This window comes from Dipteris shenzhenensis, chromosome 20 (genome assembly GCF_047967505.1).
Source record: "Dipteris shenzhenensis isolate YYH24624 ecotype China chromosome 20, Dip_SZ_1.0, whole genome shotgun sequence".
Lineage (NCBI taxonomy): Eukaryota > Viridiplantae > Streptophyta > Polypodiopsida > Gleicheniales > Dipteridaceae > Dipteris > Dipteris shenzhenensis.
This window is the reverse complement of record NC_141615.1, coordinates 50,545,784-50,561,010: the sequence shown is the minus strand read 5'-3', so window position 1 is coordinate 50,561,010 and position 15,227 is coordinate 50,545,784. Positions and strand designations below refer to the sequence as shown.

The window sequence follows — 15,227 nt, the reverse complement described above, 5'->3', positions numbered from 1 at the left end:
AATGGCGGTAAGCTCAACTTCTCCTGTGCCACGTACTGAATATGACGAGTTGTTGGCACAAGTGACTTTCTTACCAACGGGAGGTGGATGCAAGGAAGTAAAGAGACACTTCCTAGAAGTGATATGCTTGGAGGCACCGTTGTCAAAATGCTAAGTATTCAGTGTTTCATTGACACTGAAAACTGATGCATCCGTAGAGGGGTCATAACTGCAAGTCAAAAAAGCATATGTATCATCATTACAAGTGGCTGTACTATCCCGAGCATCTGGAGCAGCCAGCCTAGAATCTGAAATGCAAGATAAAAAGGCATAATCCTGTCCAACAAAGTTGGCTGCAGCATCCCCATTGTCAGATGCATGAGGAGCTGAATCTGAAACAGCCATACCGGAGCTGTTTTTCTTCTCTTTTACAAGCCTTTTCCTGCATTCTGTAATGTGATGACCTGGCTTTTTGCAATAATGACAAAAACCCTTATTCTTGGGCTTACTTGCATCATTTTTAGCCTTTTGTGAAGGCTGTCCTAACCCACTGGACGGCTGATTTACTGATGTCTTTGCCTGTCTCTTTGTTTTTGACTTGAACTTTGAGAGCATAGCTTGTTCACCTGCACGTGAAGCCAAGTTTTTCCTGGTCTGCTCTTCCTGAAGCAGAAGTCCTATCAACTCATGAAAAGTGAGAGGATTTGCACCCCCCTCAATGATAAGTTCAGCGAGGTATGAAAGCTGAGATAAGACTCAGGAAGAGAATTCAGAGTGGTGGTAATCATCTCTGAATCAAGAATAATCTCATCAATGTTCAATAATTGCTCTTTGAGATCCTGTAGCTTTGTGAGGTGGACTGACATGGAGTCACCCTCTTCCATATGTGTATTACTTAACTCTCTTTTCAAGAAAGATATCCTTGCATCATTCCGGGCTGCATACATGCTTTCTAAGATATCCCACGCTGCCTTCGAGGTCTTACACGACCGGATATGCGGAATGATAAATCTTTTCACTGATGTATGACAAAGCTAAGGCATCGCGTGAATCCCATCTCTTCTGCTCTGGAGTAGTGGCTATAGCTGCACCAACAACTTGTTCTGCAGCTGCACCTTGTGCACGACCTCTTCCACCTCCTTGTTGGGGAGGGGTATCAGGTGCCATACCTGCTGGTCGGATCTCACCCCCATTCACATAATCCCATAAATTGTGAGAAATCATAATATTGCGTACCATAAAACTCCAGAGGGAGTAGTTGGTACCATCCAACTTGTCTTCATGTGAAAGACCACCGAACTGGAAATCATTTTGATTTTGTTGGGTCATATCTGAGAAAGAGATTTTAGCAGATACAAGACTGAATTCCCTTACTGGGAATGAAATGCACAACTCCCAAAAAACTCAGCCAAGCACTGGCTGTAGATGCAACTCAGATTTCTGCACTTGCACTGTCAGAAATCTGTCCAAGCATCCAAAACTCTCCAGAATCTGCCAAAAGTACTGCAAAACACTTCAAGAAAGGCAGTATGAACTAAAATCTCCAAAATTGCTCTCCCAACACAAAAGCCCAAAAATAGGCCCGAAATTGCAAACAGAAAGGGGCAAATTGATCAAAAGCCCCAAATGTTGCAAGAATTGCGCTCTGTCTGCAAAAGCCCCAAATTTCATTGCGAAATTGCAGTGTAATTACAAAATTCCCAAATTTCTGCAAGAAATTATACTGCAAAACTGAAAGCCCGAAATTTCGAGCTTGAAATTGCAACTTGAAAGGGGCAAAAGCACAGAAAGTCCCAACTTTTGCAATTTCAACAGAAAGCCCCAAATTTTTGGGCTAAACCTCTGAATCTGCTTGCAATGTCTGCTTCACAAGCAACAACGAACTCGAAGATACCCAAATGACTGCAAAAGACTGCAAATATTTGTACAAATACCACCAGATTTGCTGGTACGGTGAGTATGGATGAGCAGATTTAGGATGTACGGAGAAGTACAGATGTACGGTGCAGTTACGTATGATGAGCTGTACTGAAGCAGGACCGTATGGCAGGTACACGCAGGTACAACAGGTACAGGCGACTAATCGTACGGTCGTATGTACGGACGAGGAACAGTACAGTCGCAAGTACGGACGTCGAGTTTGCAGGTATGTTGGTACGGGCGTCAGCGCAGGTAAGGCTGGTATGGCGCTGCTGCAGGTACAGTACGGGTACTACAGTACGGACAGCGAAGTTGTACGACGAACGTACGGAGCGATCAGGAAAGAAGCGTAGGTACGGACGACGAACAGTAGATTCGAGTAGGTACGGCAAGATTGTACGGAAGGTACGAAAGCAACAGGTATGTACGGTACGGCAGGTACAAGCAGGTACAGACGTAGCACTTATGGCAGATGCGAGCAGGTACGGTAGGTACTGACGACAAGACTGCAGCTGACGAAGGTACGAGCAGCAAAGAGAGCTTGCGGGAGCTTAGAGCAGGTCCTAGAGCACGATCTGCTCTAATACCAAATGTAAGATTTAGGGGAGAGAGAGAGCAAGAGAGTGAGCTGAGAGCTGAAAGCTTGAAAGCTTAGTTGCAATAGAAGAGTGTGAGAGTGCAACTGAAAGAGTAAGAGATAAGGTTTTGTCCTAGTGACAAAACCTTAGTAGTCACTAACCATAGTTAGTGGACTAACTGCGGTTAAGGGGAAAAACCTCTTAAAGAGGGAAAAGTGCCCCTAACTAGCTTATTAAATTACATTGGTCACTGCTGAATTATATCTATAATTCTAACATGAAATAGTTGTCAAGAAGGCAAGACTATGTCCCAACTTGGCCATTTCAATTAACTCAGATGTACCCTCATTGCTCACTTGGCGCGAACCTCCGTTTGGGTTTCCTTTCACACCGATCTCCATCTTGATTTTTTTTAAAACTTTATATAGTATTTCTCTTGAGAAATTAACATAGTACTCTTATGAGCTTTCTACCAAATGTTTATGCCAAGGAAATGTTAAAGAGTTCCAAGTCTTCCATCTTACACAGACTCTTTGACTTACTAGATCTTCTTGATGTGGTTGCGTGTAATGATCAAGTCATACATGTAAATTTTGATGGTCACCGTCCTATCTTGCCATGAAAAGAGATACAAGCTTGGCATTGACGGACTACCAAAGAGCCCTTTCCTCGTAAAGTTATCGACAATTTTTCTAATAATCGGAAATAAAAACTTGTGGCTGCTCCATGTAAACTTCCTCTCTAGATCTCCATTCAAAAATGTTGACTCCACATTCACTGGTAGATCGGCCACTTGTGATGAGCTGCCAATGCTACGATTGCCCAAATATTTGGTCATTCTTGCTGTCTTGGAAAGTCTCATAGTAGTCAAGACCTTTTACTTGCGCATAGCACTTGGCACTTTCCTAAACTAGAAAGAGTTTGTGATGCATTATAATAGAACTGTGTAATATAGGTTTGATGGGTGGCAATGCCTACAGGGCTCTAGATTGGGATGACACATCATTGTAGGCAGGTGTCTTTAAATCAGAGTGATGGAGGCAATTGCAATAGTTAGTGTGATAGAAGTCTGGCAGATTCTGAACTTGTGACTTGTGGTGAGACAAGAAGTGCAAAAGAAGATGGTGGCGGTGGTGAGGGCACAATTTCCTGCAGTTCGACATGTGGGTTAAAGGGCAATTAAAGCTCGTGTGTATGTATAAGAAGCTGCCAAGTGCCACTTGCATACAAGTGTTTTGAAGAGAAAGTCAGACGATTAATGGCCAGAGAGAAAGGCTATTACATCGGGTCTATTTTTGGGGATTGGGCCCTATGTGGCTCCATGTCACCATGGGATTGGGAGAGTATATCAGTATGGGGAGAAAGGTTAGCCAATCAATCCTAGATGAGAACCTAGCATGGTAAGGTAAGGTGAGGTGTTTAATTTTGGATTAATTAATTAATTTGTATGCAAATGGTCCTAGGATGTAATTAGAAAGGACCAAAGAGGGGTCACCTTTTCATGAAGGTGAGCTCCATTTACCACTTTTTACCAAGCATGGAAGGTTGGCTACAGCTTGATTCACCCTCTACATTTCTAATATAGTTGGAGATTGGAAGGTTGCAAACTTTGTGCATATTTATTCAGAGTTTGAGATATTTTGCCGTCAATTCATCAAGATAGAGCATAAAGCTGCTTATGCTTGGGCACTGATGATGACATACGTGTTGCTTTGCTTGCTTTTGTTTTTCATAAAAGTTTTTGTTTACCTCTTTTTTCTTCTCTTTCATTTTCTCTTTTATTTTCTGTGTAGATTTTTGGTCTTTAGAACAACAAAAAATCTAAATTTGTATGATTGGACATATTCTAGTCTTACAAAGGTATACATAAAGCATCGAGGGCCTAATTGGGCAGATGCTAGATTTGACAAAAGCTGTTTTATGTACGAGGGTGCATGAGCCATGCACTGCTAACTCCTTAACAGGTAAGGAATGGCTTGAAGTAGCACCAAGGGAAATATGTGTAATATTCATAGGTCCAGAGTCAATATATTGTTGTAACAATTGTTAGAAACATGGTGTGTGTTTGAGAGAGAGAGAGAGAGAGGCTAGGGAGGAAGGAAATGATACTCAAATGAAGGCATAATGGAAAGGCTCATATTCATTCATCAAGTATGATATGTCAAGTGAAGTACAAGCCTTTATAGGCTACATACACATTCTAGCACCAAGTGCATATGGGATAAGTCCCATGGTGACATGTGGCACTCACACATCAAACCACTACTAGATCTCTAGTACAACACACCTGATATCTCCAACACCCCCTTCAGAGCAGAGAGTCTGAGACCCAACACGCAAGGAGTAGACCAATCCCCCCTCCACCACTGCAAAGAGCAAGTCCAATTATCCACACCTCTCGTGTGATAGTGACTTCTCAGTCAGCTTGCGACCGGCAAGGGCAGACCATCACTCGTCACCCCTCTTTACTCTGAACTGGGTGGTAAATACCATCAAACCAAAGTAAAAGACAATACATTCATTTTTGGGGGACAACCTAGGGCAGAGTACCACTTATTGACTCCAAATACATTCAGTTTAGAGGGACAGCTCAAGGCCGAGAACCTTTATTGACTCAACACAAAAACACATAGCATCACTTATCATCATCTACCTTTATTGACTCAACACAAAAACACATAGCATCACTTATCATCATCTACCACCTCAGAGAGGGATAGATCATACTTTATTGCAGATTAAGATTGCTCCTCAGGTCTAGTAGTTGTGGCGTAAATATTCTCGAACTTTTCTAGGGTCTCCTTGGCTGAAGTAGTGAAATAGTTTGTTAGCGAGTCTCACACCAATAAGCGCTAGTGCTTTGTCATTCTGTTCATCCCAAGCTGATAGTGGTGCTGATGGGTCTTCACCACGAGGACTAGGCTCTATAGTAGCAAACTGACGTATCAAATTTCGCAGCAACAAATGAAGAGCCAGCAAGCTGAAATGAAGAAGCAGCAAATAGAGGGGTTGGTCCAGGGCTCTGAAATGGATCAGCAGCCTTCACAAATGCAAGGCGGTTGAAGCAATGCATGAATAAACGTTTCCAGCAGCTAGTCGATGACCTCGGAGGCTCCAAAATGCAAACCTAATGAATACACAGCAAGAAAATGCTTCGAAATGCAGAACTGAACCAGAGGATGAGAACTTGTGGGTGTAGATACTACTCGAGGTGCTGCAGCAGGTCCGAAATTCTCAAAACGGCTCACCAGGGCACTCCAGGTGCAAAAGTAGGTTGCCTATGTAAAAGGTGTCTCCCAAGAACAGGTCCGAAATGATGTAGCAGGTCACCACAGTGAAAAACAGCTGCTGTAGGTGTGTTGGAAGACAAGAAACTGCTCGAAAATGCTTCAAATGCCTCGTAATACTGCAGAGGATGCTGTCAAGTGGCTGACTACACAGCAGCAGCAATAAAAGCGTTGAAAACCTCCGAAACATCTCTGTTGAAGGCAGCTATGCGGCAGCAGCTCATAAACCCTAAATTCGACAATGGAGAGCTCCACAACAGCCTTGGGAACCACATGTGCAGGCGCACCTTGCAGAAACTGCCGACCAGCAAGCAAGCTTTTCCAAGGCTATTTGAATGTTTAAGGCTACTACATTCAAGACTACTTGAGTTTGAAATATGCTGACTAGAGAAGGCGGCAATGGAGGCGGGCTGTGGGCTGGCAGAGATGGATGCAAATGACTGCAAGAAGAGGCAGCTAGAGGCAGAAATGAGGCAGGGGAAAGAGACAGCTGCAAGAAGGAGAGCTGAGCAGAGTTAGGGTTAGGGCAGGAAGATGATGGCGTTGCAGGGCAGCTAGGGCAGGACTGACTGATACCATATTAGAAACATGGTGTGTGTGTGTGTGAGAGAGAGAGAGAGAGAGAGGCTAGGGAGGAAGGAAATGATACTCAAATGAAGAAATAATGGAAAGGCTCATATTCATTCATCAAGTATGATATGACAAGTGAAGTACAAGCCTTCACTCACCAAGTGCATATGGGAGAAGTCCCATGGTGACATGTGGCACTCACACATCAAGCCACTACTAGATCTCTAGTACAACACACTAACACAACACATCTCACACACTCTTTGGCTATGCTATCTCCAACAACAATGAGGTAAATGTGGCGGATAATAGTCTTTGAATTTTGTAATTGAAGCAAGTCTAAGGGCAGCAAAACTGTGTTCACATTAAGGTGGTTTATAGGGTGAGGTTGGATTCATTTACATACATTTGGAAAGAACTGTCTAGGGTGGGTGGTTGACCCATGTGCTGATCTTTTAGGCACTGCACTATCTAGAGAGTATTTACACTCTTTCAAGCAGAAGTCTCTTTATACTAGTAGGGAGTTCAACCCCTTTTACAAAACCCTTTACAAGTAAACACTACCCTTGTATTGGTTCTGATGAGTTTTAGTTTGATTTCGAGGGAGTAGTTTTGTGGCTGGTTTATGTTGGGATGGTAAATGATGGTGGTTCGTTTGTTGCTATTATTTTGTCCTCTTCAATTCTTAGGGTTACATGAATGAGTTCCCTTATCCTTTGTGTAATTGTTTTTCCTATATAAATGGTCCCTAATGTGCATGCATGTGTGCCTTATTTTCTTGATTTCGCATGGGAAGGAGGTATGTAGAATGGGAATATGAGTTGAGGGAAGATGAGGGACTTGGAAGAGAAGATATTAGAAGTTGTAGGAGGTTTGTAAAGGGAAGACTGCTGTGTAGAGGAGTAGGCAGTGAGTGATATTGGAGAACAATGTATGGAGGAGATGGAGTGTTTTTGTTTGAAAGTACAAAGTTTCGACTTTTTTAATGGTTGTGAGTAATGTTTGGTTTAATGCATATAGTACTGCATTTCTGGACATGTGTTGATTTGTAATTGTGAAATTCAGATACCTTCCACCTTTTTTTTGAGGAGTTTAAATTTCAGTGGTCACTAGGTACAGGTGTTTGGAAAATGTACACATATTCTAACGTGAGACACCTTTTTCAGGCAGATGTAATTTTTGATGGCCTGTTACAGAAGACATTGGCATCATTGAAAGACAAGGTACTTTGCATATCAACAGTAGTCATGATTACCTTGTCTTGTGTGATAATCGAAGCTGTCATGGGATCCCTCTGATGTGGTATCGATTTTTCCAGGATTGGTGGGAAAATGTCATTATGGGATGGGCTGCAGAACAAACCTGTTGGATTGCCATGCATTTTTTAATGCTGGGTTTTCAACTTGAACTTTACTCACCCTCAGAATATTGTATGGTTTACTGGTCTGTATACTTTCTTAGGCTTCAAGATGAGATGGCGCTTGTTGGTTTACAAAGTTATAACTTTTATTTACTCTTGCATTCCCGTCTGACTGTTAAACATGGATGTTCTTTGTAGGTACCTAGACCATGTACTGCTCACAGAACTGCACTATAAGCAGGTGAAGGAGAGAAGTGAAAGTAAGCCACCCGTCGGCACAGACACTCTGGACTCGTGTAAGTAAAAGCATCTATGCACAACCCCAACCCAAACCCTGTACATCTTCCATAATGTAACAAATGCATGAAAGTTGAGTCGTGTGACAAAAAGGCATGCTATTGATGTCTTGTTGAATTGTGGATTAGAAGAGGTTTTTGCAACTAAGACCTTTTAATGCATAGAATGTGTGCACGCTTATTTTTATTTATGCTGGTGCACATGTTTGTGCTGTCAAATGGTCATGATACTTTCCTGGATCTCCCTACTTTTCTCAAAGGTAGTGGGCTCCAGTGAATGTGAAAGGGCAATGCCCTCAAAGTAACTTGCATGAAGTCAAAGATGCTGAAAGCATTATTCTAGTTGTGTTGAATGAAGCTGGGGCTACATTCAGGGTCAAAAGCATGACTTTTTGCGGTGCTTCCATAGGCTCACACGGAAGGCATCACTTTCTCTGTTGTTATCATCATCAGCCAAAAAGAAGGGGAGGAAGAAGAAGGGCTCTCTGAAGGCTATGGAGAAGGAGAATCAACTTACCCCTGGCGTGCTGCTGCTGCAGTGCTATATTGATTCATGCAAAGGTCTCTCGTGGGTATGTCCTCCTCAGAATGCTCGTGCCATGTCTCCCTTCTAAACTCCACCTATCCATACACACAGAAAAGTAACAATCAGAGTATTTACAGGCTGGAAAGGTAGTTTCATATTCAATATTTAAAGACAATTCTTATCAGTGTTCAGTCATGACAGTAGCAATTGTAGTTTTGGTAATGCTTCCAAAATTTGTCTGTTTTGGAGCCTATTGAGAATGATTGGCAGCACCTTGCCTCCTGAAGCTTTTAAAAAATGTTTGCAGATGCTGGCAGCTTTGGCAGCTGACAAAAAAGTAGTTCATCGTCAGACTCTTTTCAACACAGATGAAGAGGTATAGCGAAATTCTGTTCTGCTCATTCAATGCTGGGCTGTAGTAAAATACTATTTTTGCTTGATAATTTGGCTTTTTCCCTTCATTTCTTGTTTCCCTGTTAATTGACACCATCTGAATTTTTATTTCAGAGATTCTTGCAAAGATTTGAATTGTTTCATAAGGTTCCGGTTCCACAACCATTATCTTATATTCATTTCAAGGAGTACAGCAGGCAGAAAAATCTTTCGGTGTGAAACTTCTAGCCTCAGCAATTTGAAGTTCATATGAAAATGATTTGTCCCCTTTTGAGATATATCAGCTTACAATCCTTTCTTTTCAGTAGTGCAGACGTGTTTTATCCTGTTCTTCTCATCAGCTGGAGCTCAATTACATTAGCATGAAGTTTTTTGTATAGTCTAGTGTGAAGTTTGCAAGCGCATGAAGCTCTTTGTATAGTCTAGTGTGAAGTGTGAAGTTCTTTGTATAGTCTAGTGTGAAGTCTGCAAGCGCATTCATACACCGCTTCATACAGCATGTTTGGGTGGGCAGGTGTCATAATAGCTAATCCCTACTAGTCATGACAGGAGATTTTGGTTTGTGGTGTCGACGATTTTCTGAAGATTGAACTTGCACTTTTTGTTTTATGTAGAGTATGGATATGTTCCTAGATGCATTTATATCTTTACAGATGTTGATTTTATGAACCTAGCTGTATCATCTAACTTGATTCAGACTTCCAGATCAAGGAGCAATACCAGTGGTCAAATCACTACTTCATGAGTCTTCAGCAGCATTTGCAGGAGCTTGGGCATTGTCTTGCCAAGGCCAATCTAGCTTCTATCAGTCTGTCGCAAAGAACACTGGAAATTCGGCAACTAGAGCAGGTAGCGTTGAGAAATCGTATTGCATTGCAAATAGTGGATCGATCTGGACCAAGGGACAACCTCAAAGTGTTTTTCGAGTTCTCACAACATCCATGTTTTGCTGTGGCCACTATTAATAAGACCTAAGAAACATATTTCAGGATTTGATTAGAGGCTTCAGTATTTCAGTGCTCTACAGGTTGATTGCATTTGTAGCTTCTCTAGTGTTACCATGATCCAAAAGAGTACTTACGTGTATGCATTCAATCTACAGTGATTCAAAGTGAAATTTCAATTCCACCAATTTGGTCAATGGTCTTTGATCATGTATTTCAATGCCTCAATATGATTCATTTCATTTTCATGGCGAAATTTTGCAAAATGGTTTGTACCTCACATTCTAATTTCTGGAAACTACACCATGATCAGTGGGGATGGTGCTAAAACACAAATTTTTTAACGAAGGCAGCAGACCCTTTCTTGATTATTTGCAGCTATGTGTCCTGTTGCTCGCATAAAGGGCTTAAAAAGTAATTAGTGGCCTTTTTTTGGTAATTAACCTGTAGTTTGGTAAATCAAGCTGCACGGTTTCTTTATGTGTATGTAATAAAGTTGCATGTTGGTAAATCAAGGCCCTCGTGCTGCAATAAAGAGTTGTGCCACAGACAACATAGGTAAATAAAGAGTATTGGCACACAAAGCAAAGCAAGAGAAGGAAAACTAGAGGAGTAAATCAGTAGGCTATGAATGAGATCATGGTTGACACGTCCGATCGCATACGATGCGTACCGTCCGATATTGGTGCAGTACTCAAAGAACAAAAAACTATTGAGTGGGCATTCGAAACCCAAAAAAAGGAGTGAGTTTTAGACTAGGTAGTTTTACAAGCTTTTAAAACTTGTTGAGACTTGATTCTTGAAACACAAACATGTTATGTATGTGCAAAAAACAGAATGGGCAGAAAATGGCTCCCCGGCGGATAGAAATCAAATGGTTGAATCTTTTTACATTGAAGGGAACATACGTACCGTACGTGGCGATACAGGATAGTACGAAACACACGGAACATTCTGTACATCGAACATAGGCAATTGTGAATGAGAGTATGCAACTCTAGCATGAACAGAAACAAGGGGAATGAAGTAGCAAAATATGAAAGGAGAGCAACAAAGTAGCTAAACATAAAGTGATAGTACACAATAATTGCACGAGTATTTGTTGTCGCAAGAATCAGTGGAGTGTTGGACTCATAACATACTTCGATGTCAGTACGGGAAAGTGGCTTGTTGCAAAACATGCTTTTTTGGTTATGCATGTGGCCAGAGGTTTTGGACTTTGTACATAGAGAGTGTAGTACTAGAGTTTATAGACATGACAACGTTACAAGAGGTAGCCGCTTGTTGACAGGTGCCTTGCACAATTGATAATTGTGTATGATATTCTGCAAAGATGGTGTAGACCAAGGAGATGTATATATGTTGCCCTTGCCCTCATAGGGATGGTCATAGGGTGGGGAGTATGTTGCACGGCTCATCTTTTAGACTTTTGATCTAACGGATACATCCTCATGCTAGGAATCGATTGTTGAAATTTATCTCTTGCTTGCCCTACCTTTGCCATGTATTACTAGCATGACTTTGACCACACCACATGTATGTTTGAGGATATGGCAACCGGAGATGCTAAAGCAACTCCTCAAGCACTTCATCGACCTAGTTGCACAACACTCATTCCCATACATGGCCATGGAAACATAGGGTTTTGTTCAGTATAGTTGTCTCCATGATGAAGAGTGCAAAGTATGTGGGCAATGTTGGCATGCAAAGGCCAAATGAAGGCATGCAGAAAAGGAAAAGAGTACGGACTCTTAGTGGCCACAAGAAATGGAAGCTCCTTACAAGGCATGAGCAATAACTTTTGAAGTATTCTTACAGAGAGTTGTTGGCATAGGATATATCTGGAGGATAACACCTAGCTAGTATGCTAAAGAGATTATTGACTAATCCCTTTTAGTTAAGGCCAAAATTGACAATTATTAGTAGCTAATTTTATGTATCCCATCCCATATAGTGAATGGATATCACCTATTGTTTTATACCAAAGAAAAGTGGAGACCTTAGAGTTTGTGTAGATTATCACAAACTTAATGCTACCTCAAATGTGGTACCTGTGCATGACGGTTATCCCATTTCAGATGAGAAAGGTCTAACCCACCTTAGTCATTTCAACATTCCAAGATTATGAGGAATTTCACAGAAGTGTTCTTAGATGATTATGCAGGTTCCTGTACATAAATAGCTACTACAACATTCCAAGATTATATGAGGGATTTCATGGAAGTGTTCTTAAATGATTATGCATATTTTTGCATACATACTAGTACCAAACAGATCCATGCACAATACTTATGAAAATTTTGGAGCGATGTCATGAGCTTCATATTGCCTTGAATCCTAAGCAGTATGCAACTAACACATTGTGTGCACTCCTCTCTCATCTACTTCCTGATGGTGTAACTGCACCATAGCATATAGGGCATAGGGTCAAACCCTAACTCTTGTTAGATAATAGTGTGTAATGTGGAAATAACATGTGCTAGGGGGTTATGTAAACTAGCACTCTCGAGTGGTATTGTAATAGGGTGATGACAATGATTGGGTGTGATAGATTTGGATAGGTGATGTTGGAAATGATATAGATGTGTTGATCTAAAATGAGGCATTGAATGCCTTTGTAAAGCCTATATAAGGCTCATAATGATGTTAATAGATTTATGCTTCCATCTTCTATCTCGTGCATCTTGTCCATCTTACACGTCTTGTCAAGCATCTTGCCTTGTGCTTCTGCATCTGGTTCTCAACTTGTGTGGTATCAGAGCATTTATTGGCCCCCACCTTCTCTTGTTGCACTCACCTTGCTCCTTTCTTAGCTGCTGCTTATACATTTGTTGCATAGTCGACTTGATCTACACTTTGAATGCACAGTTGTTTTTTAAAACACTATTGGGGCTTCTTTCAACAAGTCAGCACTTTCTAATTGTGTCACTTAGTTTTGTAGAGCACAAACGGGGCACTACATAGTGACAATGAGCAGGAAAAAAAGAGCCTTTTGTATTCTTTAGAATAAAGGTTGCTTGTATCTTGAGCTTGTTACGAGGCAAGGGCGTCATCCTACTTCAACAAGCCTTGAGTCTTCCACGGTAGCACAAAGAGGGACTCAAGTTGTAGAACCACCAACCACCGAAGATCAAAGATGTTGAGATGCTAGTGATGCTCAACCAATGGCCATGATTGTTCTCTCTCAAGAAGAATATTGTTTCTCACATTCGATCTTGCAGCTTTGTAAGGGCTACCTGGGTGCTCCTTGAAATTGAGGACCATGTTTGAAGCATCAGAGAGTGTCGAAAGAGTCTTGCCAACAAGCAATGCGATGCCTCCTCACAATGCACATAACCTGTTGATGCTACAATGTGAAATAATGCTACGACCCATCGAATTATCCTAACATGACGGCGGGCTTGGGACCCCCCCTCCCTCAAATTGCATAAATCTTGCCAGCAGCCTCTAGACTTCCTCAAAGCTTCCAGCTAGCTTCTCGCTTCCCTGAATGTCCTCCGAATCTTGACCTCCACTGACTCTCTTATCAACAGTCCCCCATTGCTTTCCCATGAATCTCGAAGAAGCCTTTGAGTTTGAGAAGGACATCCCTAGTTTGAACCGCAATCCCTTGATTGTGACCACCCAATCCACAAGCACCTCCACATCCCACCTCGTGTCCAACGTATTGCCATCCCAGGTTCATGATGAAGAGCTTAGGAACAAACCCAACCCAACAGTAGATCAAACAGCCCCATCGGTTAAGGGAAAAGAAGAAGAATGGATGATGTAGAGGAGCCTCAACCAGACACAGAATACTCCAAGCACTCTCCGTTGGGTGCTTAATGGCTCAATGCTCTAGGCGGTCGTGCAATTCATTCAAGGTACAAGGATAGTGCCACTGAAATATACAAACTGTACTAGCATACTTTAGCTTGTTACAAAGCCCTCCATGACCTCTTTATTGCTCTCTTACTCTCTTTCTTTCTTCCTTTCTTGCTCTCTTTCTCTCTTTCTCTCTTCGTCTTTCCCTCTTTCTCTCTTTTGTCTCTTGCTTTCATTCTTATCTTTCTTCTTATTTTCTTTCTTCTTTCTTCCTTTCTCTCTTTCTCCTTTCCTCCTTTCTTCTTTCTTCTTTCTTTTTTCTGTTCTTTCCTTTTTCTTCCTTTCTTTTCTTCTTTCCGCATTCTTTTCACAATTTTTGCATTCTTCTTCATATTTCCGCACTCTTTCTGCATTCTTTTTCGCATTTCTGTTTTTTGTACTCTTTTTCGTATTTCTGGATTCTTTTCCCTTTTCTGCATTTCCGCATTCTTTTTCACATTTTTGCATGCTTGTTCGCATTCCCACATTGTTTTCTGTATTTTTGCATTCTTTTCGCTTTGCGCACTCTTTTCCTTATTTCTGCATTCTTTTCGCATTTTCCGCATTCCTTTCCACATTTTGGATTTCCACATTCTTTTTTGCATTTTCGCATTCTTTTCCATTTTTTTCCTCTCTTTCACTCTTCTCATCTCCTCTTTTCTCCTCTCCACTACTCTTTTTTGTATTCGTTTCTTTTCCTCTCCTCTTCCCTAAAAGGATGTTGAAGGCCTAAGGATACTATGAAGGTAAATTTAATGCCTATATTTGGGTATCTAAGCCTCGGCAACCTAGTCCCCACCCCTTTTCGAGCTGCCCCATTATCAAAAATGTGGTGATACCACCACATCTATAGATTGGTAAACCCAAGGTTATTGACATGTGAGTTCCCAAAGTACAGAGGTACAAGTAGCAGCTGGTTTGAGACTGAGTTTGCAAAGATGGCTAGAACCACCAGTTAGAAGTAATGAAGCAAGATCCAAGATGATTCCAAGAGTACTGCATCTCCAAAACCAATCAAGCAACGCCTATGCAGTAGTAGCACAAGAACTTGCTCTTAACAATGGAAAAGTACATAGAAAACAACCGCAGAGTTACACTCAAGAGGGGACCACCCACAAACTCAGATATTCCATTCCAAAAGGAGACCGTAGCTACACAAGAACCTACTTCTAAAAATGGATTAGTCACAGAAGAACCTATGAAATTAAAGTAGGTAGCACAAAGTAGAACAACATTTCTCTCGTGAGGGGGGAATGCCACACCCACTCAAGTCCTCATCTATGACTCCGTGATACCTCCCGGCAAAACAATCGTGCTATTGTCCGCCCAACTGTTTGACAAGGTCAACTCCTATTTGACATGGATGTCGGCAAGGTATGCCGCAATATGTTAATATTGATTCAAAGTAATCACACACACTCACATGCATTCATGATTCTTATGTCTAGGAGAGCCCATAGGATAGGCGTGCACTCACAAGGCTCCTTCATAACTTGATATGTCAAAACGGCTTCCAACACTACTACCCGAA

At 41.6% G+C, this 15,227-nt stretch overlaps 1 protein-coding gene across 1 annotated transcript in view; it reads left to right on the top strand.

Annotated features, from left to right (window-relative positions):
- MAK10 (MAK10 homolog) overlaps nucleotides 1–10,050 on the top strand; it is a 35,157-nt gene extending 25,107 nt beyond the window's left edge. Inside the window, exons 11-17 of the mRNA XM_087391701.1 lie at nucleotides 7,501–7,557; nucleotides 7,653–7,777; nucleotides 7,893–7,990; nucleotides 8,444–8,562; nucleotides 8,824–8,892; nucleotides 9,024–9,122; nucleotides 9,615–10,050. Coding sequence (XP_087247827.1) covers nucleotides 7,501–7,557; nucleotides 7,653–7,777; nucleotides 7,893–7,990; nucleotides 8,444–8,562; nucleotides 8,824–8,892; nucleotides 9,024–9,122; nucleotides 9,615–9,884 — 837 coding nt within the window. The 3' untranslated portion in view covers nucleotides 9,885–10,050. The remainder of the gene's footprint in view (nucleotides 1–7,500; nucleotides 7,558–7,652; nucleotides 7,778–7,892; nucleotides 7,991–8,443; nucleotides 8,563–8,823; nucleotides 8,893–9,023; nucleotides 9,123–9,614) is intronic.
- The last annotated feature ends 5,177 nt before the right edge of the window (nucleotides 10,051–15,227 follow it).